Here is a 27428-nt window from a genome sequence, read left to right as displayed (position 1 = left end):
GCAATGACCAGTCTCCATTGGGCCTAGTTTCGGTATCCCACTTTCTCTCTCATCGCTTCATATTTCCTCTCTACTCATCTCCCTATCTTTTCCCGTCCGCTTAAAGGCCAAACGGCCATTTTAGTGGACTTGCAACCGTTAAATAAATACCCGATTCTAGAGCACAAGACAATATTCTATCCACGATTCAAAACTGGGCTATATATACATGTTCGTTCTTTAAATAATCTAATAAAGCATTGTAACACGTCAGAACAGTATCATACTAGATAACTCGAATCCAAAACTAAAAGACTTCAAGCTAACTATTCTTTAAAGCTCGTGTCAGTTTTAATGAGTTATCTCCCTTACGTTTAAGGAAGTAAGATGGCTTCTGGTGTACTGCCGACGAGACATCGGAGAGATGAATCTATCAAACGTCAAAAATCGAAGTCCGACCGAGAAATTTTGTTACAGATGGGATTCTCTAAACAACGAGCGTGAGTAATTTCAAAATGTCCTGCGCTTTGTTAACAGAGGTATGTGCTCCAAGCTCGACCACTTTGTTGGGTGTCAACAGCCATCAGGTTGTTGACATGAGTCACCGACACAGATCACGTCACGATCTTCATCAAAACATATCTTATTTATATCTCTTTTGTTATTAATATTTCAGGACAAAGTAAACGTAAAATAATAATCGATACTGCGTCGATCTGATTAGTGATGCGCGGTCGATAATCGATACCAAGTAAGGAGAGGAAGTAAAATCGCGGTTACAATATTCCAGCATACATTGGTCCATCGTCTGTCAAACATCATGTTATGTACATGTCTTGTGGTTCAAGGAGAAATATGAAAATACGATAGTACAGATAGAGATTTTACATCGGTCTAGATCCTCTGTACCATTGATAAATGTAATATATGTTTATACCATGGCTAGGTCCGTTTGCTATCTGTACTGATCCTGAATAAGGTCAGGGCTATTTTTACCTTCCTGGATGTTATGAAAAGGGTAGAGTAATTTGTCTACTCAGTAAGTTTATTCATCAAGCAGATTTAACCTCCTTTGTCACTGTTAGTCAAGTATTTTACATATACACCATCCACACTGAGGACGCCCCCAAATGTAGGGATGTGAGTACACCATCCACACTGAGGACGTCCCCAAATGTAGGGATGTGAGTATACCATCCAGACTGAGGACGTCCCCAAATGTAGGGATGTGAGTACACCATCCAGACTGAGGACGTCCCCAAATGTAGGGATGTGAGTACACCATCCACACTGAGGACGTCCCCAAATGTAGGGATGTGAGTACACCATCCACACTGAGGACGTCCCCAATTGTAGGGATGTGAGTACACCATCCACACTGAGGACGTCCCCAAATGTAGGGATGTGAGTACACCATCCAGACTGAGGACGTCCCCAAATGTAGGGATGTGAGTACACCATCCAGACTGAGGACGTCCCCAAATGTAGGGATGTAAGAACACCATCCAAACTGAGGACGTCGTCCCCAAATGAGGAGATGTGAGTACACCATCCAGACTGAGGACGTCGTCCCCAAATGTAGGGATGTGAGTACACCATCCACACTGAGGACGTCCCCAATTGTAGGGATGTGAGTACACCATCCAGACTGAGGACGTTCTCCCCAAATATAGGGATTCAAGTACACCATCCAGACTGAGGACGTTCGTCCCAAATGTTTTTGTACAGTACACTGGATCAGCTCACTGTTTTTGTACAGTACACTGGATCAGCTCACTGTTTTTGTACTGTACACTGGATCAGCTCACTGTTTTTGTACAGTACACTATATCAACTCATTGTTTTTGTACAGTACACTGGATCAGCTCTCTGTTTTTGTACAGTACACTGGATCAGCTCTCTGTTTTTGTACAGTACACTGGATCAGCTCTCTGTTTTTGTATTGTACACTGGATCAGCTCTCTGTTTTTGTACAGTACACTGGATCAGCTCTCTGTTTTTGTACAGTACACTGGATCAGCTCTCTGTTTTTGTACTGTACACTGGATCAGCTCTCTGTTTTTGTACAGTACACTGGATGAGCTCTCTGTTTTTGTACAGTACACTGGATCAGCTCACTGTTTTTGTACAGTACACTGGATCAGCTCTCTGTTTTTGTACAGTACACTGGATCAGCTCACTGTTTTTGTACAGTACACTGGATCAGCTCTCTGTTTTTGTACTGTCCACTGGATCAGCTCTCTGTTTTTGTACAGTACACTGGATCAGCTCTCTGTTTTTGTACAGTACACTGGATCAGCTCTCTGTTTTTGTACAGTACACTGGATCAGCTCTCTGTTTTTGTACAGTACACTGGATCAGCTCTCTGTTTTTGTACTCTGTACACTCTCTGTTTTTGTACAGTACACTGGATCAGCTCTCTGTTTTTGTATTGTACACTGGATCAGCTCTCTGTTTTTGTACAGTACACTGTTCTCTGTTTTTGTACAGTACACTGGATCAGCTCTCTGTTTTTGTACTGTACACTGGATCAGCTCTCTGTTTTTGTACAGTACACTGGATCTGTTTTTGTACAGTACACTGGATCAGCTCACTGTTTTTGTACAGTACACTGGATCAGCTCACTGTTTTTGTACAGTACACTGGATCAGCTCACTGTTTTTGTACAGTACACTGGATCAGCTCTCTGTTTTTGTACAGTACAGTACACTGGATCAGCTCTCTGTTTTTGTACAGTACACTGGATCAGCTCTCTGTTTTTGTACAGTACACTGGATCAGCTCTCTGTTTTTGTACAGTACACTGGATCAGCTCACTGTTTTTGTACTGTCCACTGGATCAGCTCTCTGTTTTTGTATAGTACACTGGATCAGCTCTCTGTTTTTGTACAGTACACTGGATCAGATCTCTGTTTTTGTACTGTACACTGGATCAGCTCACTGTTTTTGTACAGTACACTGGATCAGCTCACTGTTTTTGTACTGTACACTGGATCAGCTCACTGTTTTTGTACAGTACACTGGATCAGCTCACTGGTTTTTGTACAGTACACTGGATTAGCTCCTTTTTTTCTTGATCAGTGTCTTCATACTGTATTTGTCCAATTTTGTGGTTTGTTTGAATACCCTGTGGCATGATGGAGGTCATGGCCAAAAAAAAGGTTTTGGAAAAATTTTAAATCTTTCTTCTACAGGAGGAATACCTGCATTCTGTCCAGCTTTAGTCTGAAGTATCCTTAGTTGAAAGTGAATCAATTTTTTTACAAATGGTCAGTCATCACTCCCAGTGGCTTGAAGGATGGGGCCCAATTTAGGAAACAGATAATTATCTAAAATTGATATTTTGTGGAAGTGCATAGATTCTGTCTCAATTGGGTGTGAAGTATCTTTAAGGTGAATAAGAATCCATGTTGTATAAACTTGGTGTTGACTCCTTGGGGTGGAAGGGGCAAGGCCAGTTATGGGAAATAGAGCAAATTGTTTATAATCCTTCTTCAGTAGGAATGGCTGGATTCTGTCTCAAATCGGTCTGAAGCATCTTAGAAACATTTGGTTTTAGTCTCATGGGGTTTGAAGAGGTAGGCCTGATGGGGGAGATATGGCGAATTCTATAAAACTCTTCTTCTTCTTTAAGAATGCCTGAATACGGTACTGATTTGATCTGAAGCATTATTGTGCAAAGGGGAAACAATTTTGTAAAACCTTTGGTCAGGAGCCATAAGGGAAGGAAGGACAGAGCCAAAAAGGGCACTTTTCTTAAAAATTATTCTTCTGTATAAGCTGGATTCTGTTCCAGTTTGGTGTGAAGCATGGTTTTAAGGGGAATTTATTTTGTGCATCTGATCACCAACATCCCCCCCCCCCTAATATTTTTCATGTTAAGAATATTTTTGTTTTTCATAAATTTCTGTAACTCTTAGGGCAAATGTTGTCAATATGTAATAAAAACAACAGAGTATCAAATTCTAATTTCTTAGTTACTAAATATAAAATTGTACATCTGTTAATATTTATGATAATTGTGTTCAAATACTAATACTCATCATTAAAGTTCTGTAATACTGTGTTTTGTACAATAATGTTATTATTGCAGGGAGAAGGCTATAGCATCAACAGGAGACTGTGGAGTACAGCTGGCCTCTGACTGGTAATTAGGATTAATTGTCTATAAAATAGTGTGTTTATTGTAGAGTATTTTCAGGCAAGTCCAAATCAACATTTTGAATAATTTGAAGAATCCAAATATCCAGAGATAGTTGGTTCTCAAAATCTGAGCCCAGAGTAAAAGCATGAGTCCAGGATCCATGTTGGATTCCAAAAAGTCACTGAAGAGTCAGCAATAGTTTGTACTTCTTACACTTCCTCTGACCTTTGACCTCTGATCTCAGATCAGTAGATGTGTTCTTATGTTGAGGAAGTAACATAGATTTGCTACTTTTGTAACAGGCTCCTGTCACATGTGAATGACCCTCACCTAGACAAGAATAATTCCAGAGAGTATATTCTGTATCTCTGCCCCAAGGGGGCGCTGCAGAAAGAGATTGTAGAATTCGCTGAGAAGTCTCTCAACAGCTGTGGCTGGAACGGATCACATGCTTACTTCCCACATATTACACTTTGTCCCTTTTTCACGGTAAGTGACCATATTTCACTATCATTTTTAAAATTGAATGCATTTTTATTTAGAATATTTTAAGAATATTTTCATACTATTCTTATTACATATATCTCAGATGATTAAGATCAAACTATATACTGTAGATATACCATTCACTGTCTGTCCTCCCTGTCATCATATCTATAGCTGTTCCATTCACCATCTGTCCTCCCTGTCATCATATCTATAGCTGTTCCATTCACCATCTGTCCTCCCTGTCATCATATCTATAGCTGTTCCATTCACCATCTGTCCTCCCTGTCATCATATCTATAGCTGTACCATTCACTGTCTGTCCTCCCTGTCATCCAGGAATTGCCTGGATTCTTCTACCCCAATTTTCTAAGAGCTTTCTAGGGTGAAAGGGAATCTATTTTGTATAAACATTGGGTCTAAACCCCCTGGGACATGAGGGGTGTAGCCCAATGGGTGAAATAGAGCAAATCATTTCAAATCTTTATTTTGTTGGAATGTCAGGATTCTGTCACATTTTTATCTGAAGCATATCTGGATAAAAGGAATGCTTATAAACCAGGAAGGAGTGACATCTCGGGCTATAGGACATTAGACAGTTTATCTGATTTCCATTTTAGTACAGGACCTAGGCCCCATACAGAAATTATTTCAGAATGTTTTTTTATTCGCTTTCCTTCCTTTCTATTCAGTATTCTATTTACTTCTTCCCCTTGTTATGTTTATCTATTCTATTCCCCCTCCCACCCTACCCCCCATTCTATTCAGTTTTCCCCCTGGTATGTTTAATCTATTCACTTTTCCCCCTGGTATGTTTATCTATTCACTTTTCCCCCTGTTATGTTTAATCTATTCACTTTGCATTCTCCCTTCTTTATTTTAGGTGGAGGATGCTAAGACCCATGATGTAACCTGTGCTGTCCTGAAGCTGGAAACTAAGCTACGCCAGGCTCCAGGCAAATTGAAACTTGACTTTTTCAGTCAGATGAATTTTATTGGATTGTTTTTACAGGAGGATTTCTACAGGTATCTGTCAGATATCACAAATCAAGTTGGAGAAGAACTGAAAAATTCAGGTGAGTCAAGCAAACAGTCATTTTTTATTGATTATTTGCGATTTCCTTTTGTCTGGCATTGTTCACCGTTGACTTTTAACATTTTGGACTTCTTTTGAAAAACTGGTGAACCAATTTCAACGAAATGGCCAAAAGGCGCAACAAATGGTAAATTATACAGTCCCTAAAACCCACTTCTTACATGGGGCCTGAGGTCCTGGGCCATCTGAAGGGTCAAATTGATTTTAACTTCAAAAATCTTCTTCTCAATACCCAGGCAAGGTAGAATGAAATACTGTATATAGATGGAAAAGCCTTTAGATGCTTTACAGATATTTAAGATGTGTGTAAGATTTAGTATAGGTTTGTATTGGAAAATTACATTTTTCACCATAGTTTGTTTGTTTTCTATTGGAAGTAATTCAAACTTGGTTAGAATTATTAGTATAAGATGGCAGTTTGATGATGTCTTGATCCTGGCTGACCCCATGGGTGTGGACAGCATGGTCGAAGGGAGGTCAAATTGACTCGGAATTCGAAGATCTTCCCAATACCCCGATAACAAGAGTCAAGAAGCTTTGTTTAAAGTCACTTATGGTAAACACTACATTAGCACTGTAGTGCTATTATTGTGACAAACATGACTATAAAACACTGCATTATATACAATGATGTTCACTGACCATCTGGTCAAGGGACATTAAAAGAAACAGTAAGATGATTCAAGATAAATGTCATAAGTAGAGAAAATATGATGATATTCTTGTAAACTTCCAAATGTTATGCATGATCCTTTGAAACATTTATTTGGTAAAAAAATGGCTTTACAGTAGGCCAAAAATCGTTAGAAGCTGAACCATCACTGCATCTTTCCTGAAAATATATCTGCACAAGCTGCCTCCTTAGTTTTTCAGCGAAATTTCTTTGCTTTCTTTAGGCTTCCCAGCTGTTTTCATTCAGTTGTACTTACTACGTAATATATCTTCCTTATAAGCCACCCTTCGGTGATTTCCATTTTAAAAAGGAGGTTTATTTACTAGAGGTTTACGTTCCTTTACAGGTGTATTAGAGTGAATAACGTCTCTGATCAGCTGATCATGAGCCCAGTAAATATCATCAGGCTTTTCAAAAACATAAACCACATGGAAAGGGACATTATTAGATGAAACAAAAGGAAAATTTTCCTGTTCAAAATTCTCAAAACTACAGAATTTACACTTCCCTCTTGGAAAGCAAGGTGCTGTACCTTTTGTAAAATTGTGAGAGTCACTAAGACCACCGTTAAAATTGGTCTAAAACATAGGTTAGGGCAATTTGTGAGAACAACATCAACTAATGAAAGGGTAAGCCTTTCATGAAGCAAATAGCTTTCGTTATTTTTTTAGTGATGTGATAGAATCTATTGAACGCTGTTCCTGGAACGAAGAATTTAAATAGAAAAACTGTGTTTTTGGGTGTAATTTCCTCTTTAATTCAAACTTGATAAGAAGCCTTAGCAGAGAACAGCAGTTAATGTTATGCACTGTTTACATTTGTGTTATGTGTACAATGTAGTTAAAGTTATCTTACTTTTTTTAACAAGATTATTTCTGTGACATGTTACAAGAAGCATTTTGACTCAGATGGCAGTTAAGGTCCTTTGGCCTCGTGTTACAGTTACAGTGTACAACAATAACAATATAATATACTCATGTCTATGATGATGTGTGTTTTGTGAGGAGTTTTGACTCCTGATGTGTGTGTTTTGTGAGGAGTTTTGACTCCTGATGTGTGTGTTTTGTGAGGAGTTTTGACTCCTGATGTGTGTTTTGTGAGGAGTTTTGACTCCTGATGTGTGTGTTTTGTGAGGAGTTTTGATTTCTGATGTGTGTGTTTTGTGAGGAGTTTTGACTCCTGATGTGTGTTTTGTGAGGAGTTTTGATTCCTGATGTGTGTGTTTTGTGAAGAGTTTTGACTCCTGATGTGTGTGTTTTGTGAGGAGTTTTGACTCCTGATGTGTGTGTTTTGTGAGGAGTTTTGATTTCTGATGTGTGTGTTTTGTGAGGAGTTTTGACTCCTGATGTGTGTGTTTTGTGAGGAGTTTTGACTCCTGATGTGTGTTTTGTGAGGAGTTTTGATTCCTGATGTGTGTTTTGTGAGGAGTTTTGACTCCTGATATGTGTTTTGTGAGGAGTTTTGATTCCTGATGTGTGATTTGTGAGGAGTTTTGACTCCTGATGTGTGTTTTGTGAGGAGTTTTGACTCCTGATGTGTGTGTTTTGTGAGGAGTTTTGATTCCTGATGTGTGTTTTGTGAGGAGTTTTGACTCCTGATGTGTGTTTTGTGAGGAGTTGATTCCTGATGTGTGTTTTGTGAGGAGTTTTGACTCCTAATGTGTGTTTTGTGAGGAGTTTTGATTCCTGATGTGTGATTTGTGAGGAGTTTTGACTCCTGATGTGTGTTTTGTGAGGAGTTTTGACTCCTGATGTGTGTGTTTTGTGAGGAGTTTTGACTCCTGATGTGTGTGTTTTGTGAGGAGTTTAGATTTCTGATGTGTGTTTTGTGAGGAGTTTTGATTCCTGATGTGTGTTTTGTGAGGAGTTTTGACTCCTGATGTGTGTTTTGTGAGGAGTTTAGATTTCTGATGTGTGTTTTGTGAGGAGTTTTGACTCCTGATGTGTGTGTTTTGTGAGGAGTTTTGACTCCTGATGTGTGTGTTTTGTGAGGAGTTTAGATTTCTGATGTGTGTTTTGTGAGGAGTTTTGATTCCTGATGTGTGTGTTTTGTGAGGAGTTTTGATTCCTGATGTGTGTTTTGTGAGGAGTTTTGACTCCTGATGTGTGTGTTTTGTGAGGAGTTTAGATTTCTGATGTGTGTTTTGTGAGGAGTTTAGATTTCTGATGTGTGTTTTGTGAGGAGTTTAGATTTCTGATGTGTGTTTTGTGAGGAGTTTTGACTCCTGATGTGTGTGTTTTGTGAGGAGTTTTGACTCCCGATGTGTGTGTTTTGTGAGGAGTTTTGATTCCTGATGTGTGTTTTGTGAGGAGTTTTGACTCCTGATGTGTGTTTTGTGAGGAGTTTTGACTCCTGATGTGTGTTTTGTGAGGAGTTTTGACTCTTGATGTGTGTAATGATGTGTGATGTGGTTTCCTATATAATGATAATGAAGCTGTTAATTATTTTACAGGTATCAAGTTTGAGCCACACAAGAAACAGTTACACATGACACTGGCATACCAGTACCAACCGGATCAACATGAAAAACTGCTTACTATGGCCAAAGACATCAATTTTGATGCTGATGTTCAATGGGACTTCAGATTGTATTCTCGTGACATTAGCAAAGCAAAGTGTGAGGTAAATTAATCTGGAATCAGTAGGTAGGGGGTATACTGGAATCAGTAGGTAGAGGGTATACTGGAATCAGTAGGTAGGGGGTATACTGGAATCAGTAGGTAGAGGGAATCAATAGGTAGAGGGTATACTGGAATCAGTAGGTAGAGGGTATACTGGAATCAGTAGGTAGGGGGTATACTGGAATCAGTAGGTGGGAGGTATACTGGAATCAGTAGGTAGGGGGTATACTGGAATCAGTAGGTAGGGGGTATACTGGAATCAGTAGGTAGGGGGTATACTGGAATCAGTAGGTAGAGGGAATCAATAGGTAGAGGGTATACTGGAATCAGTAGGTAGAGGGTATACTGGAATCAGTAGGTGGAGGGAATCAGTAGGTAGGGGATCTACTGGAATCAGTAGGTAGAGGGTATACTGGAATCAGTAGGTAGGGGGTATACTGGAATCAGTAGGTAGGGGGTATACTGGAATCAGTAGGTAGGGGGTATACTGGAATCAGTAGGTAGATCAGTAGGTAGGGGGTATACTGGAATCAGTAGGTAGTATACTGGAATCAGTAGGTAGGGGGTATACTGGAATCAGTAGGTAGGGGGTATACTGGAATCAGTAGGTAGGGGGTATACTGGAATCAGTAGGTAGGGGGTATACTGGGTAGGTAGGGGGTATACTGGAATCAGTAGGTAGGGGGTATACTGGAATCAGTAGGTAGGGGGTATACTGGAATCAGTAGGTAGGGGGTATACTGGAATCAGTAAGTGGGAGGTATACTGGAATCAGTAGGTAGGGGGTATACCGGAATAAGTAGATAGGGGGTATACTGGAATCAGTAGATAGGGGGTATACTGGAATCAGTAGGTAGGGGGTATACTGGAATCAGTAGGTAGGGGGTATACTGGGATCAGTAGGTAGGGGGTATACTGGAATCAGTAATCAGTAGGTAGGAGGTAGTAGGTAGGGTATACTGGAATCAGTAGGTAGAGGGTATACTGGAATCAGTAGGTAGGGGGTATACTGGAATCAGTAGGTAGAGGGAATCAGTAGGTAGGGGGTATACTGGAATCAGTAGGTAGGGGGTATACTGGAATCAGTAGGTAGGGGGTATACTGGAATCAGTAGGTAGGGGGTATACTGGAATCAGTAGGTAGAGGGAATCAGTAGGTAGGGGGTATACTGGAATCAGTAGGTAGGGTGTATACTGGAATCAGTAGAAAGGGGGTATACTGGAATCAGTAGATAGGGGGTATACTGGAATCGGTAGGTAGGGGGGTATACTGGAATCAGTAGGTAGGGGGTATACTGGAATCAGTAGGTATACTGGAATCAGTAGGTAGGGGGTATACTGGAATCAGTAGGTAGGGGGTATACTGGAATCAGTAGGTAGGGGGTATACTGGAATCAGTAGGTAGAGGGAATCAGTAGGTAGAGGGTATACTGGAATCAGTAGGTAGAGGGAATCAGTAGGTAGGGGGTATACTGGAATCAGTAGGTAGGGGGTATACTGGAATCAGTAGGTAGGGGGTATACTGGAATCAGTAGGTAGGGGGTATACTGGAATCAGTAGGTAGGGGGTATACTGGAATCAGTAGGTAGGGGGTATACTGGAATCAGTAGATAGGGGGTATACTGGAATCAGTAGGTAGGGGGTATACTGGAATCAGTAGGTAGGGGGTATACTGGAATCAGTAGGTATAGGAATCAGTAGGTATATACTGGAATCAGTAGGTAGGGGGTATAGTAGGTGGAATCAGTAGGTAGGGGGTATACTGGAATCAGTAGGTAGGGGGTATACTGGAATCAGTAGGTAGGGGGTATATACTGGAATCAGTAGGTAGGGGGTATACTGGAATCAGTAGGTAGGGGGTATACTGGAATCAGTAGGTAGGGGGTATACTGGAATCAGTAGGTAGGGGGAATCAGTAGGTAGAGGGTATACTGGAATCAGTAGGTAGGGGGTATACTGGAATCAGTAGGTAGGGGGTATACTGGAATCAGTAGGTAGAGGGTATACTGGAATCAGTAGGTAGGGGGTATACTGGAATCAGTAGGTAGGGGGTATACTGGAATCAGTAGGTAGAGGGTATACTGGAATCAGTAGGTAGGGGGTATACTGGAATCAGTAGGTAGAGGTATACTGGAATCAGTAGGTAGGAGGTATACTGGAATCAGTAGGTAGGGGGTATACTGGAATCAGTAGGTAGAGGGTATACTGGAATCTGTAGGTAGAGGGAATCAGTAGGTAGGGGGTATACTGGAATCAGTAGGTGGGAGGTATACTGGAATCAGTAGGTAGGAGGTATACTGGAATCAGTAGATAGGGGGTATACTGGAATCAGTAGGTCGAGGGTATACTGGAATCTGTAGGTAGAGGGAATCAGTAGGTAGGGGGTATACTGGAATCAGTAGGTAGGAGGTATACTGGAATCAGTAGATAGGGGGTATACTGGAATCAGTAGGTAGAGGGAATCAGTAGGTCGAGGGTATACTGGAATCTGTAGGTAGAGGGAATCAGTAGGTAGGGGGTATACTGGAATCAGTAGGTAGGGGGTATACTGGAATCAGTAGGTGGGAGGTATACTGGAATCAGTAGGTAGGGGGTATACCGGAATCAGTAGGTAGGGGGTATACTGGAATCAGTAGGTAGAGGGAATACTGGAATCAGTAGGTAGGGGGTATACTGGAATCAGTAGGTAGGAGGTATACTGAAATCAGTAGGAAGGGGGTATACTGAAATCAGTAGGTAGGGGGTATACTGGAATTAGTAGTTAGAGGAAATAATATCCTTAACATTGTACTACCTGTAATCTTATCAACACTGTATTACCTGTAATCTCATTAACACTGTACTACCTGTAATCTTGTTAACACTGTATTACCTGTAATCTCATTAACATTTAATTTCCTGTAATCTTGTTAACACTTAATTACCTGTAATCTCATTAACACTTAATTACCTGTAATCTCATTAACACTTAATTACCTGTAATCTTGTTACTAATTTACTCCATGTAATTACATTAACCCTGTACTCCCTGTAATTTCGTTAACACTATAGTACCTGTAGTTAGTTATTACTGTTGTATTTTGCTAGGTACGTAAGGTGTTGAAGGCTTATACTCCACAACTGGGAGATGAATTGGAGTTAATTGATGGAGACTTTGTTTATGTTGAACCCTCTGAAATCCAGCAAAGCAAGGATCAATGGTATAAGGGAATATCCTGGCTTACTGGAAACTCTGGATTGTTTCCAGGACCTTACACGCAGAGAACCGCCGACACACGTACCTGGACGTTACACAGGTAGGTATCTACAAGGATTCACAAACAAGAACATTATACCAGTAAATACAAACACACAGGTGACATGTGGATGTTATTTTTTCGGGTCAGTTTCAAATGCAATATTACAGCCTTCTTTAAAATCCATTTCAAGCTTATTCTTCTGTTTGTATTTTGTAATTAAGCTGAAAATTTGTAGGGAAGTTAACAAATGAAAGCTGACAGAATGCTATTATCTTCTGGCCGGGTCAAAATCATCACAATCAAGAATCACAATATTTGACATGAAGGATCCTTGAATGAGGCCCAACAAAATTTGTAAAAAAATTTGACCTTGATGCAAATATAAGGTCACAGGCATCAGTTTTATGAAAATGTTCAAACAACACTTTCTAATCGACTCTTTTTTACTCTTCCTGTATGTCTATTGGATAAAGCCTACCATTGTTTTGTGACAAGACTTACATTCATGGTCACAGGGGTGAGATTTATAGAGAAAAAAACTTCTTCTAATTACCCTTACATTTTAATGATGTGTAAGGTTACTGTATATGGGGGAAATTAGATACCAATGGTCTCTTTTTACCATTACTGCTAAAGTATACAGAATTGTTTTAATCATTAAAAATTGTTCATACTATTGCTTCCACTGTTATATCATAGGTTGTCATTGGTAACTATGAAGGCCTATAGGCGTCTTAATTGACTGAAATTCAAGTTTATATTTCAAAGTTAATGTATGTAAAACACATGTATTTACGTATCATATATCACATTGTGTTTGTTGTTAATTGTAGATCTTTACCTATGGAAGCTAAAGTTGAAGTTCATCAAAGAAATGCACCACTGATCCCTCAGTTGGTTCCGCCACTCATACCTATCCCTGCAGACCCTGCAGGAACACCACCCCTCATCGCTTTAGGGACTACACCTCTTATTCCACAAGGGGCCACGCCGATAAACCACCAGGCACCAAGCCTTAATCCCACTGGGAACGCATCGGTCAGCACTCAGGGGGCCACCTCTACCACTCAAAGTAATGGGTTGGCTGTGGAAATGGACTGGACCCCTTACGATAATTTGTGGCATGACAAAAATGGATATGCACAGGTGTGTTTTGTTGTTCCAAGTAGACTTAAGGGTGTATGCTACCTTCCTGTTCCTAGTACAGTTAAGGGAGTATACTGTTTCCAGTGGACTTAAGGTTGTATGCTACCTTCCTGTTTCCAGTACAGTTTAGGGTGTATGCTGTTTCCAGTAGACTTCATGTTGTATACTCCCTTCCTCTTCCCAGTAAATTTTAGGGTGTGTACTCTTTCCACTAGACTTAAGGTTGTATGCTACTTTCCTGTTCCTAGTACAGTTAAGGGTGTATGCTGTTTCCAGTAGACTTAAGGTTATATGCTACTTTCCTGTTCCCAGTACACTTAAGGGTGTATGCTGTTTCCAAGTAGACTTAAGGGTGTATGCTACCTTCCTGTTCCCAGTACAGTTATGGGTGTATGCTGTTTCCAAGTAGACTTAAGGGTGTATGCTACCTTCCTGTTCCAAGTACAGTTTAGGGTGTATACTGCTTCCAGTAGACTTAAATGTGTATGCTACCTTCCTGTTCCTAGTACAGTTTAAGAAGTATGCTGTTTCCAAGTAGACTTAAGGGTGTATGCTACCTTCCTGTTTCCAACACAGTTAAGGGTGTATGTGTTTCAATGTAGACTAAATGTGTACTTAAGGGTGGATGCTACCTTCCTTTTCCCAGTAAATTTTAGGGTGTATACTCTTTCCAAGTAGACTTAATGGTGTATGCTACCTTCCTGTTCCTAGTACAGTTTAGGATGTATGCTGTTTCCAGTAGACTTAAATGTGGATGCTACCTTCCTTTTCCCAGTAAATTTTAGGGTGTATACTCTTTCCAAGTAAACTTAAGGGTGTATGCTACGTTCCTGTACCCAGTAAATTTTAGGGTGTGTACTCTTTCCAGCAGACTTAAGGATGTATGTTGCCTTCCTGTTCCCAGTACAGTTTAGGGTGTGTACTCTTTCCAGCAGACTTAAGGATGTATGTTGCCTTCCTGTTCCCAGTACAGTTTAGGGTGTATACTCTTTCCAGCAGACTTAAGGGTGTATGTTGCCTTCCTGTTCCCAGTAAATTTAAGGGTGTGTACTCTTTCCAGCAGACTTAAGGGTGTATGTTGCCTTCCTGTTCCCAGTACAGTTTAGGGCATATGATCCTTGATGTTTCCAGTATACTTATAGGATTTTGGTCATAATTTTTTATTACTCCATATTTCACTCTTAATGGATGCAATAATGTACATACTCTCCTGCCTCCATTGGCACACAGATGACTGCGAAAGCTAGTCCTGTGCCTGTTTGCTTATTCTTGTGAATATGCATATTTTGAATGCGAAATGAAGTCACGTGACATGTGATGACAAAATATTACTTGGGCATTAGTAATACATTTACCTATTAAGACTGCACAGGTCAGGCTCGTATTCATTTACAAAAGTTTAAAATTGTTTGAAAGTGAAAGCTTCCTTCATACATAGTTATTGTTTACTTAATGATGTATAAAAGTGAAAAATGATGGTGTTTTTTCTTTCTTTTTCTGATTATTTTGAAAGGGAAGCAACACTCCAGACACTGCTATATGCAGTTACGTAAAATACCTTGTTCAAGATGTTTCATAGATTTTATCAAGAATAAATACGTTTAATTGTGACTTTTAACTACCGCATAATTTTTTCATGAAGTTTTATTTTGTGATAGAAAATACACCCTAAATATACTGGGAACAAGAAGGTAGCATATACCCTTGAAGGGTTTTGGCCACTATTTTGATTTTTATTCAATTCTGTTGCATCATAATCTAAATATAGCACTATTTCCCAGATTGCACAGATATTCATACCTGATTTTAAGCAGTCAAAAATATGTATTACGTTTGAGTCAAAAAAGACGTTACTTGTCATGTAACACATGTAACATCAAAGTGTTGTTACAACTCACCGTTAAATAGGTGTTCCAGGATCCTGATTCTTCTTTGTGATACCCTTGATTAAAAGTGAAATATTCTACTATAAATAAATACTATATATCGTTATACAAAATCTTCAGCAAATACTACTACTGTGTGAATGAAACCAAAATAGTGGAAAATTCACATTGAAGAATCCTAAGCCAGCAGCCTCAATCATACTGTACAAGCATCTCTTAATATATGCTTGTGGTAAGAATAGCTGTTATTGTCAGGAATTAACTGTGATGTATGACATACGATATGATTATATATGATATACAAAATCTGTTTGCATTTATTCGTGATCAGCTTCTCTCGGGAATTCAATCCCTGGCTAAAACTTTCGAATATTTGTGTGAGCAATGTGCAGTTCTATCGTATAAATGTGTGATTCTGTCGTGGTTCCTATAAATTAAAAGATGACTTATGAATAAGTGTGGGATAGGGTTTACCTATCTTTAGATATATATATATGATTACAGTTTGTATGTTCTAACTAAGTTATATATTGATAGGTTTGACAATGTACATTTTAAGGCCAAACAAATATATATACTTGTTTTTAATTGAGATTTGTTAACTCTTAATATATACATTATACATGTAAACATTAAACAGATGTTTCTATTTGTCTTGGCAATGAATTATCTACAATTATATACTGTCACAAAGGAAAGTTGATTCACATTCCTTTTGTGAGCGATCTGACATAGGTATTACTTAGTGGTGATGTGAGATATAGGTATTACTTGGTGGTGATGTGAGATATAGGTATTACTTAGTGGTGATGTGAGATATAGGTATTACTTAGTGGTGATGTGAGATATAGGTATTACTTAGTGGTGATGAGATTTGTAAACAACTCCTGATTATTCTGTCATCACTAAACCTACGTAATGGTTATACATAAGCAAAAGTTTCTTGGTTCATGTTTTCTTTGAAGATTTTAACCGGTGGCCATCTTTGATTTTGATACTTTGTTATTAAAGTATTCAATAAAATTCTTCTTCTGTCTCATGTTTAGGTTTACCTGGGTTCCTAGTTGTGCTTTTTATTTTAGAACTGTATGATCAGAAAATGTGTGATAAGTAGCCATCTTTGATATTAAAGATTGTTATTCTGGAAAAGTGTACATTGGATTATTTCATAGTAGTATTCACGATGCAGATACTTTAGTAATGTTGTTTGTGAAACTGATATTTTTACTCGCCTGAGTGGATGAATCAAGATATTTTTACTCGCCTGAGTGGATGAATCAAGATATTTTTACTCGCCTGAGTGGATGAATCAAGATATTTTTACTCGCCTGAGTGGATGAATCAAGATATTTTTACTCGCCTGAGTGGATGAATCAAGATATTTTTACTCGCCTGAGTGGATGAATCAAGATATTTTTACTCGCCTGAGTGGATGAATCAAGATATTTTTACTCGCCTGAGTGGATGAATCAAGATATTTTTACTCGCCTGAGTGGATGAATCAAGATATTTTTGATAATTCTTATCAGAAGATGATTTGATTGAAATTATTTCATCTTTGCAAACAAATTTTTTGTTGTTGTTTAGGTGAAGAAGAAACCTGGTTTAGAAAAATCGGCGCCACGGAAGCTGTATATTGTTAGACACGGGGAGCGTGTGGATTTTGCTTTAGGCAAGGAATGGTTTGACATGTGTTATGATGATGACGGTGAGTAGAACACACCAACATTAATGTTACCTTAATCTAGCACTTTGGAAGAGATAAAATTATAGATGATCAGTGTTTAGGACAATCCTCGATGATGTCCCTTTGCCTTAATATTCCTGAATCATGACTCCTCAGGACTTACAATCCTCAATCATGTCCCTCAGGACTCGTAGTCCTCAATCATGGCCCTCGGGACCCAAAGTCTTTGATTTTGGGCCAAATTGGATCAGTATCTTCCAAGGATAAAGAGGAACAAATTTCTTGTAAGCGATGGATCTCGGCCAAAAAGGGGAAATTTGGAAATCCAACTCCTCCTGTAAGAACAATTTGATTTTGCCTAAAGTTGACACATTTTTCAAGCATGAATGATTGGCTGACAGACAGAGTAATGGGGACATATGGGAAAATAGATATGTTGTGTGTATGTATATTTACTGGTATAATTTCCCTGTCCTTTAGTTTGGATGAAGCAATTTTAGCCAGACAATGCCATTTTAATGATACAGGCCCTGTAGGCCTGTTGTTGATAAAACTTTTCAAGAGTAGAATGGTCAGGAACTGCATGCTATTTTTATCCTGATCTTATCTGGACAATCTACAACTGATATACTTTCAGGTCACTACAAAAGAAATAATTTGAATTTACTCCGGGAACTGCCAAAAAGGAAAACGCATCTTGAGTATATCAAAGACCCTCCACTAACTGTTATAGGTCATTACCAGGCTACCCTTACAGGTAAATATCACTGAATATCACATACAGGTAAATATCACTGAATATCACATACAGGTAAATATCACTGAATATCACATACAGGTAAATATCACTGAATATCACATACAGGTAAATATCACTGAATATCACATACAGGTAAATATCACTGAATATCACATACAGGTAAATATCACTGAATATCACATACAGGTAAATATCACTGAATATCACCTACAGGTAAATATCACTGAATATCACATACAGGTAAATACCACAGATATATGTCACATACAGGTAAATATCACTGAATATCACATACAGGTAAATATCACTGAATATCACATACAGGTAAATATCACTGAATATCACATACAGGTAAATATCACTGAATATCACATACAGGTAAATATCACTGAATATCACATACAGGTAAATATCACTGAATATCACATACAGGTAAACATCACAGATATATGTCACATACAGGTAAATATAACTGAATATCACATACAGGTAAATATCACTGAATATCACATACAGGTAAATATCACTGAATATCACTTACAGGTAAATATCACACTGAATATCACATACAGGTAAATATCACTGAAATATCACACTGGTAAATATCACCTACAGGTAAATATCACTGAATATCACATACAGGTAAATATCACTGAATATCACATACAGGTAAATATCACTGAATATCACATACAGGTAAATATCACTGAATATCACCTACAGGTAAATATCACTGAATATCACATACAGGTAAATATCACAGATATTTGTCACATACAGGTAAATATCACTGAATATCACATACAGGTAAATATCACAGATATATGTCACATACAGGTAAATATCACAGATATATGTCACATACAGGTAAACTTAGCATACAAGTATAAATCACACACAGATTGTTATTACTAAATAACACATACAGATAAATATCACAGGTTATTATCACAAAATGTCACATACAGGTTAATTTAATTAAATTTCATGTACAGGTAAAAATCACTAAATATCACATACATGAAAATATCACTGAATGTTTTATTCAAGTATATATATATCACTTACAGGTAAACATCACATACAGGTATATATTTTTACAGGTAAACCTTCATGTATTTATTCTTTGTTACAGCTGAGAACCTTTTAGAGAGCGGGGTGACAGTGTTTTGTATATACTGCTCTCCTTCTCTGAGATGTGTACAGACAGCTACGCAGATCTTCAAAGGTAAATGTCATCTTGTATGTAAGGAAAAGATCATGTACTTGATATTTCTTTGATGCTTCAGTTTTCAGGCTGCCATCATCCACATTGCTGAACTATAATAATTCTTTCTTGAAAAGTACTGGATGGATTGTACTCAACTTTCATATATAGGGTTCCTCTTGGTCCCTAGTTATATCCTTTTTATGCCCAACCAACCATGAAAGTGTTACCCTTGGCCTTCCATACATCCCAAAACAGTTTTCGGGGGGGGGGGGGGAATATTGTGCAAGATGACATTTTCCCTTAATATTTTCTGATATATTTGGGTTAATTTGCAGAGGCACTCATGTGGTTTTTACTGGATGGACCGTAATATGTAGGTTTCTCTTGGTCCCTAGTAGGGACATATTTTTCTTATTTTGAGACTGATCAGAAAGATAACATGATTGCCAGGCAGCAATCATGGATTTAGACAGTGAAAGTTTGTCATCTCTATTTCTTGAGAAGTGCTGGATGGATGAATCTTTCTCAAATTTCCCAATTTAGTTCTTTTTTGTCCCAAGTTGTGCCTTTTTGATTTTGGGACTGATCAAAGAAGCAAAATTGTTGAAATGCAACTGTGTTTGATTTTACAGTTAAGTAATATCATTGCTGTTTTTAGAAGGTTTTCTCATATTCTGTATAATCAAAACAGAGGAAAGACGAGAATGATAGGAAAAAGCTTTTACATTTAAACAACAAATGAAGATTTTACAATGCTGGCAACTAATATTCATCTGGGATCTTTATTCCTAGTACATCACCCATTACCTGTGTTCCCAGTAAATAATCCAGTCACCTGTGTTCCCTGTAGATAATCCAGTCACCTGTGTTCCCAGTATATAATCCAGTCACCTATGTTCCCAGTAAATAATCCAGTCACCTGTGTTCCCTGTAGATAATCCAGTCACCTGTGTTCCCTGTAGATAATCTAGTCACCTGTGTTCCCTGTAGATAATCCAGTCACCTGTGTTCCCAGTAAATAATCCAGTCACCTGTGTTCCCTGTAGAAAATCCAGTCACCTGTGTTCCCAGTAAATAATCCAATCACCTGTGTTCCCTGTAGATAATCCAGTCACCTGTGTTTCCAGTAAATAATCCAGTCACCTGTGTTCCCTGTAGATAATCCAGTCACCTGTTCCCTGTAGATAATCCAGTCATATGTGTTCACAGTAGATAATCCAGTCATCTGTTCCCTGTAGATAATCTAGTCATCTGTTCCCTGTAGATAATCCAGTCATATGTGTTCACAGTAGATAATCCAGTCATCTGTTCCCTGTAGATAATCCAGTTATCTGTGTTCCCTGTAGATAATCCCGTCATCTGTTCCCTGTAGATAATCCAGTCATATGTGTTCACAGTAGATAATCCAGTCATCTGTTCCTTGTAGATAATCCAGTCATCTGTATTCCCTGTAGATAATCCAGTCATCTGTTCTCTGTAGATAATCCAGTCACATGTGGATAATCCAGTCATCTGTTCCCTGTAGATAATCCAGTTACCTGTGTTCCATGTAGATAATCCAGTCATCTGTTCCCTGTAGATAATCCAGTCATATGTGTTCACAGTAGATAATCCAGTAACATGTGGATAATCCAGTCATCTATGTTTCCTGTAGATAATCCAGTCATATGTGTTCACAGTAGATAATCGAGTCACCTGTATTCCCTGTAGATAATCCAGTCACCTGTATTCCGTGTAGATAATCCAGTCATCTGTTGCCTGTAGATAATCCAGTCACCTGTATTCCCTGTAGATAATCCAGTCACTTGTTCCCTGTAGATAATCCAGTCATATGTGTTCACAGTAGATAATCCAGTCACCTATATTCCCTGTAGATAATCCAGTTACCTGTGTTCCCTGTAGATAATCCAGTCATATGTGTTCACAGTAGATAATCCAGTCACCTGTATTCCCTGTAGATAATCCAGTCATCTGTTCCCTGTAGATAATCCAGTCATCTGTTCCCTGTAGATAATCCAGTCATCTGTTCCCTGTAGATAATCCAGTCATCTGTTCTCTGTAGATAATCCAGTCACATGTGGATAATCCAGTCATCTATGTTTCCTGTAGATAATCCAGTCATATGTGTTCACAGTAGATAATCCAGTCACCTGTATTCCCTGTAGATAATCCAGTCATCTGTTCCCTGTAGATAATCCAGTCATCTGTTGCCTGTAGATAATCCAGTCACCTGTATTCCCTGTAGATAATCCAGTCACTTGTTCCCTGTAGATAATCCAGTCATATGTGTTCACAGTAGATAATCCAGTCACCTATATTCCCTGTAGATAATCCAGTTACCTGTGTTCCCTGTAGATAATCCAGTCATATGTGTTCACAGTAGATAATCCAGTCACCTGTATTCCCTGTAGATAATCCAGTCATCTGTTCCCTGTAGATAATCCAGTCATCTGTTCCCTGTAGATAATCCAGTCATCTGTTCCCTGTAGATAATCCAGTCATCTGTTCTCTGTAGATAATCCAGTCACATGTGGATAATCCAGTCATCTATGTTTCCTGTAGATAATCCAGTCATATGTGTTCACAGTAGATAATCCAGTCACCTGTATTCCCTGTAGATAATCCAGTCATCTGTTCCCTGTAGATAATCCAGTCATCTGTTGCCTGTAGATAATCCAGTCACCTGTATTCCCTGTAGATAATCCAGTCACTTGTTCCCTGTAGATAATCCAGTCATATGTGTTCACAGTAGATAATCCAGTCACCTATATTCCCTGTAGATAATCCAGTTACCTGTGTTCCCTGTAGATAATCCAGTCACTTGTATTCCCTGTAGATAATCCAGTCATCTGTTCCCTGTAGATAATCCAGTCATCTGTTCCCTGTAGATAATCCAGTCATCTGTTCCCTGTAGATTATAATCCAGTCACCTGTATTCTCTGTAGATAATCCAGTCATATGTGTTCACAGTAGATAATCCAGTCACCTGTATTCCCTGTAGATAATCCAGTCATCTGTTCCCTGTAGATAATCCAGTCATCTGTTCCCTGTAGATAATCCAGTCACCTGTATTCCCTGTAGATAATAGATGCTTTGGTATGTTGAGATGCCCACAATACTGTTGATGGGGAATAAATTCTGTATAAACTGTGGATCTCAGCCCCTTCAGCAGTGGCCCAATAGAGAAAATAGAGCAAAATACTTAAAAAGTAATGAGTAATGCCTGGATGTTTTCCCAAATTGGCCTGAATCTTGCTTGTTTGGAAAGGAGTCAAATTTGTACAAAACGTGGCTCTCAGCCCACTGAGGCAGAAGGAGCGGTCCTCAAGGGGATCAATTGAGTTTAAGGTGAGGATCTTAGCCCCTTGTGGAAGGAGGAGAGGAGCCCAATATGGAAGATATAGTCACATGTGTTCCCTGTAGATGATCCAGTCACCTATGTTCAAGGGGATCAACTGAGTTTAAGATGAGGATCTTAGCCCCTTGTAGAAGGAGGAGAGGGGCCCAATATGGAAAATATAGCAACTTCTTCAATATCCTTCTTCTGTTGGAATGATTCAGTTTTGTTCAAATTTGATCTGAAGCATCCTAGGGTAAAGTAAACTTACTGTGCTCCTCTGTTTGCTGACTTGTTTTTGTTTTCATACCAGGCTGAATTTGTTAGAGAGGACTTTTCCAAGTCATTCAATTTCATATTCAGATATATTGATGACAAAAAAATTCACTAACTGCGTCCATCATATGTACCATCAAGAATTGGAAATCAAGGACATGACAGACCCTTCTGCTTCTATCAGCCACTTATCTCAATCTTTTCCTACAACTAAACCACCATGGATAGCTTTCCATGCATTGTAAAGCTTTTGTAAAGAAGTTGTAAACTGACAGACAATTTCATCACACAGGGGTTTAAAAGATGCAGGTTGATGAAAACTTTGAGGGAATTTGGCAGTTGCCATAGTAATCTCATTGAGAAATATTCTATTTTTTTGTAAGATAGGTAGACATATTTGATACATGTTCGTTTGCTCATTGGTTCCTTTGTTGTATACCTTGTTCTCATTACTTACATGGATAGATTTACATGGGGGGTGTCGTCAAAGAGGCAGAAGATTCTTACTCTTCTGGAACACCTGGTCTTATTCTCCTTGTACTTTTTCAGTAGTCTCTGTCTGCTTTTGTTCATATTTTGCCCTAGTTTTATTGAATTCAAGATTGATTGTGTTGACATGTTGGTATTTTTCTTTTTTATATACATGGTGCATCTGACCCTTTCAGATAGAGGAACAGGACTTAACAGAGTGACGGGACGTAATGAGGGACGAGACATATTAGAAGGATGGAATAGAGGGATGGGACATGAGGGACGGGATGTAATAGAGGGACAGGATATAATATAGGGACAGGATGTAATGGACGGACGGGACACAGTAGAGGGACGGTGCATAATAGAGGGAAAGGAAGTAATAGAGGGACAGGACTTTAATAGAGTGACGGACATAATAGAGGGATGGGACATAATAAAAGGATGGAACGTGAGGGATGGGACGTAATAGAGGGTTGGGACATAATAGAGTCACAGGACGTAATAGAGGGACGAGACATAATAAAGGGATGGGACGTGAGGGATGGGACATCATAAAGGGACGGGGCATATCAAAGGGAAGGGACGTAATAGAGGTACAGGATGTAATGGACGGACGGGACGTAATAGAGGGATGGGACATAATGAGGGACGGCACATATTAGAGGGATTGGACATGAGGGACTGGATGTAATATAGGGATGGGATGAAATGGACGGACGGGACATAGTAGGGGGACGGGCCATAATAGAGGGACAGGATGTAATAGAGGGATGGGATGAAATGGACGGACGGGACATAGTAGGGGGACGGGCCATAATAGAGGGACAGGATGTAATAGATGGATGGAACATAAGGAGGGACAGGACATATTAGAGGGACGAGAATAGAGGGACAGGACTTAATAAAGTTGAGGGACTTGATAGAGTGACGGGACATAATAGAGGGATGGGGCATAATAAAGGGACGGGACTTGAGGGACGGGATGCAATAGAGGGTGAGGACATAATAGAGTGACAGGACGTAATAGAGGGACGAGACATAATAAAGGGACAGGATGTAATAGAGGGACAGAAGGGATGGGTAGTAATTGAAAGACAGGACGTAATACAGGGATGGGACATAATGAGGGACGGGACACATAAGAGGGACGGGAATAGAGGGACAGGACGTAATAGAGGGATGTGACATAATAAAGGGACGAACGTAATAGAGGGACAGGATGTAATGGACGGACTGTATGTTGTAGAGGGACGGGGCATAATAGAGTGACAGGACGTAATAGAGGGATGGGACAAAATGGGGGACAGGACATATTAGAGGGACAGGAATAGGGGGACGGGAAGTAAAAGAGGTATGTAATAGAGGGACGGGGCATAATAGAGGGGTGGGATGTAATAGAGGGATGGGACATAATAAAGGGACGGGACATTTTAGAGAAAGTCATAAATCTTTTAAACGCTTTTCATTTAATTTAAATGAAGCACATTAAGCCTACTCAACCAGTTGAACAATACAGGCCCTATGGGCCTATTGTTTCTTAATAACACTTTTGTGCAAAACTTGAAACCCAGTTTACCAGTATTCCATAAGCTATCTTATCTTGTTATCCTAGAAATGATAGTTGTGCTACAATGCTTACTATATGATCTTGTTAAAATCAGACTTCATGTTTTTGATGCAAAACTTGGAAGCAAATTGTTGATGACAACACCACCATTATTGTTGTTTCTCCTAGAACACCTTTCACAACTTTTCATCACAGCCCACAAAAAGAAAACATTTTCCTGCAATGACAGAACATTTCTATGCATTTACCTGTAGTGTTTAACTTACCATGGAAGCTGAGGATTGAGCCAGGGTTGTATGAGTGGACAGGCTACCAGGCTGGAGTTCCACGATGGATGTCACCCTCAGAACTACTACAGCATGGTTACCCTGTAGATACAACCTACACTCCTCAGTACCCTCGAGACAAACTGCAGGAAGATGAACCAGTTGAGGTGTTGTATGCCAGATCAACAGAGTCTACCAAACAAATTCTTAAAAACCATGAATTAGAAGGTAAATCAATTACTGTCTAAATGTATCCCCTATTTTTCCATCGAGACAAAATTCTTCCTTACGCAAAAAAATTCATTAAAAAATGAAAGTAGGATTTGCTATATATCAATATTTCTAGTTCCGTAAAGTTGTAAATTCGGTGTTTCAAACATTGAATACCTGTTTCCTCTCAGTTTTCTTTTGACTTGGTAATATACAAAGTGTACAAATCTTTGTTGTAATTTGTTGTAGGTGGAAACCTGTTGTTTGTTGGACATGCTGGAACGTTGGAATTATGTACACGACAGTTAATAGGGAGGGGTACTCGAAACATCACAGACTATAAAAAGATCTTACCCAAAGTGCCATACTGCAGTGTGTGTGCAGTTGAGGAGGATCCAGCAAGGAAAAAATGGGCCTTTATAGAACCACCCTCACTAGCCCTGACACACGGCCGAAACCACAGTCAGAGAGTGATACCACTACTTCAGTGATACGACTCACGCGAGCACTAGTTCTGTACACCAGTACTTCAGTGATACGACTCACGCGAGTACTAGTTCTGTACACCAGTACTTCAGTGATACGACTCACGCGAGCACTAGTTCTGTACACCAGTACTTCAGTGATACGACACACACAGGTACTAGTTCTGTACACCAGTACTTCAGTGATACGACATACACAGGTACTAGTTCTGTACACCAGTACTTCAGTGATACGACACACACAGGTACTAGTTCTGTACACCAGTACTTCAGTGATACGACTCACGCGAGCACTAGTTCTGTACACCAGTACTTCAGTGATACGACTCACGCGAGTACTAGTTCTGTACACCAGTACTTCAGTGATAGTACACACACAGGTACTTGTACACCAGTACTTCAGTGATACACAGGTACTAGTTCTGTACACCAGTACTTCAGTGATACGACACACACAGGTACTAGTTCTGTACACCAGTACTTCAGTGATACGACACACACAGGTACTAGTTCTGTACACCAGTACTTCAGTGATACGACTCACACAGGTACTAGTTCTGTACACCAGTACTTCAGTGATACGACACACACAGGTACTAGTTCTGTACACCAGTACTTCAGTGATACGACACACACAGGTACTAGTTCTGTACACCAGTACTTCAGTGATACGACTCTCGCTTGTACTAGTTCTGTACACCAGTACTTCAGTGATACGACTCACACAGTTCTGTACACCAGTACTTCAGTGATACTGTACACCAGTACACCAGTACTTCAGTGATACGACACACACAGGTACTAGTTCTGTACACCAGTACTTCAGTGATACGACACACACAGGTACTAGTTCTGTACACCAGTACTTCAGTGATACGACACACACAGGTACTAGTTCTGTACACCAGTACTTCAGTGATACGACACACACAGGTACTAGTTCTGTACACCAGTACTTCAGTGATACGACACACATAGGTACTAGTTCTGTACACCAGTACTTCAGTGAGTTCTGTACACCAGTACTTCAGTGATACGACTTACTAGTTCTGTACACCAGTACTTCAGTGATACGACTCACACAGGTACTAGTTCTGTACACCAGTACTTCAGTGATACGACACACACAGGTACTAGTTCTGTACACCAGTACTTCAGTGATACGACACACACAGGTACTAGTTCTGTACACCAGTACTTCAGTGATACGACTCACACAGGTACTAGTTCTGTACACCAGTACTTCAGTGATACGACACACACAGGTACTAGTTCTGTACACCAGTACTTCAGTGATACGACTCACACAGGTACTAGTTCTGTACACCAGTACTTCAGTGATACGACACACACAGGTACTAGTTCTGTACACCAGTACTTCAGTGATTCAGTGCCCTATGATATTAGTTAGATATATTCATAATGTTTATACTTAAGACTCACCAGGCACCAAACACTACAGGACAATGTTTTGTCTGCATTCCTATTGAAACTGCTATATATGTTGATGTGCTTATGTCTGAAGTTGGGTTTGTTTATCATATAAATACGGTACTGAAAATCTTACAGCAGATCTGTATTACATTTACCTTATTTATACCTCAATTATCCCAGGGCCTAAATGTAAATGATTTTTACTGGTCCTGATCTTCAGCCATTTTTACTGAAAGTGATTTTGTACTGTGAAGGTTTGTATTGGAACAATAAGGTGCTCCGTCTGATGTTTATTCAGATATTTGGAATTTACATGTATTGAGAATGTCATTGTAGATCTACGTTTTAAACATTGGATTAGAATGCTTTGTAACTTATATTACTACCCAGTACTGTATTTGGAAGGGACTCGTATAAGGGTGTGGGAGTGAAGCATTTTGTATCATGTAGCTTT

The 27428-nt window shown here is 39.3% G+C and overlaps 1 protein-coding gene across 1 annotated transcript; it reads left to right on the top strand.

The window, feature by feature from the left end:
- The first annotated feature begins 366 nt into the window (after window positions 1-366).
- On the top strand, window positions 367-25826 carry LOC132544330 (ubiquitin-associated and SH3 domain-containing protein B-like). Its single transcript, XM_060207912.1, has 12 exons — window positions 367-479; window positions 4072-4125; window positions 4425-4611; window positions 5492-5684; window positions 8830-8999; window positions 12085-12293; window positions 13070-13382; window positions 16856-16976; window positions 17593-17712; window positions 18851-18943; window positions 24834-25073; window positions 25305-25826. The coding sequence occupies exons 1-12, from the start codon at window positions 367-369 to the stop codon at window positions 25544-25546; spliced, it is 2055 nt and encodes a 684-aa protein (XP_060063895.1). The 3' UTR covers window positions 25547-25826.
- The last annotated feature ends 1602 nt before the right edge of the window (window positions 25827-27428 follow it).

Source organism: Ylistrum balloti, unplaced genomic scaffold, assembly GCF_031769215.1.
Source record: "Ylistrum balloti isolate Yb309-2 unplaced genomic scaffold, AGI_CSIRO_Ybal_v1 Utg369790, whole genome shotgun sequence".
NCBI classification, from domain to species: Eukaryota; Metazoa; Mollusca; class Bivalvia; order Pectinida; family Pectinidae; genus Ylistrum; species Ylistrum balloti.
Note: the sequence above shows the minus strand (reverse complement) of the source record. Positions and strands in the feature narration are given on the sequence as shown.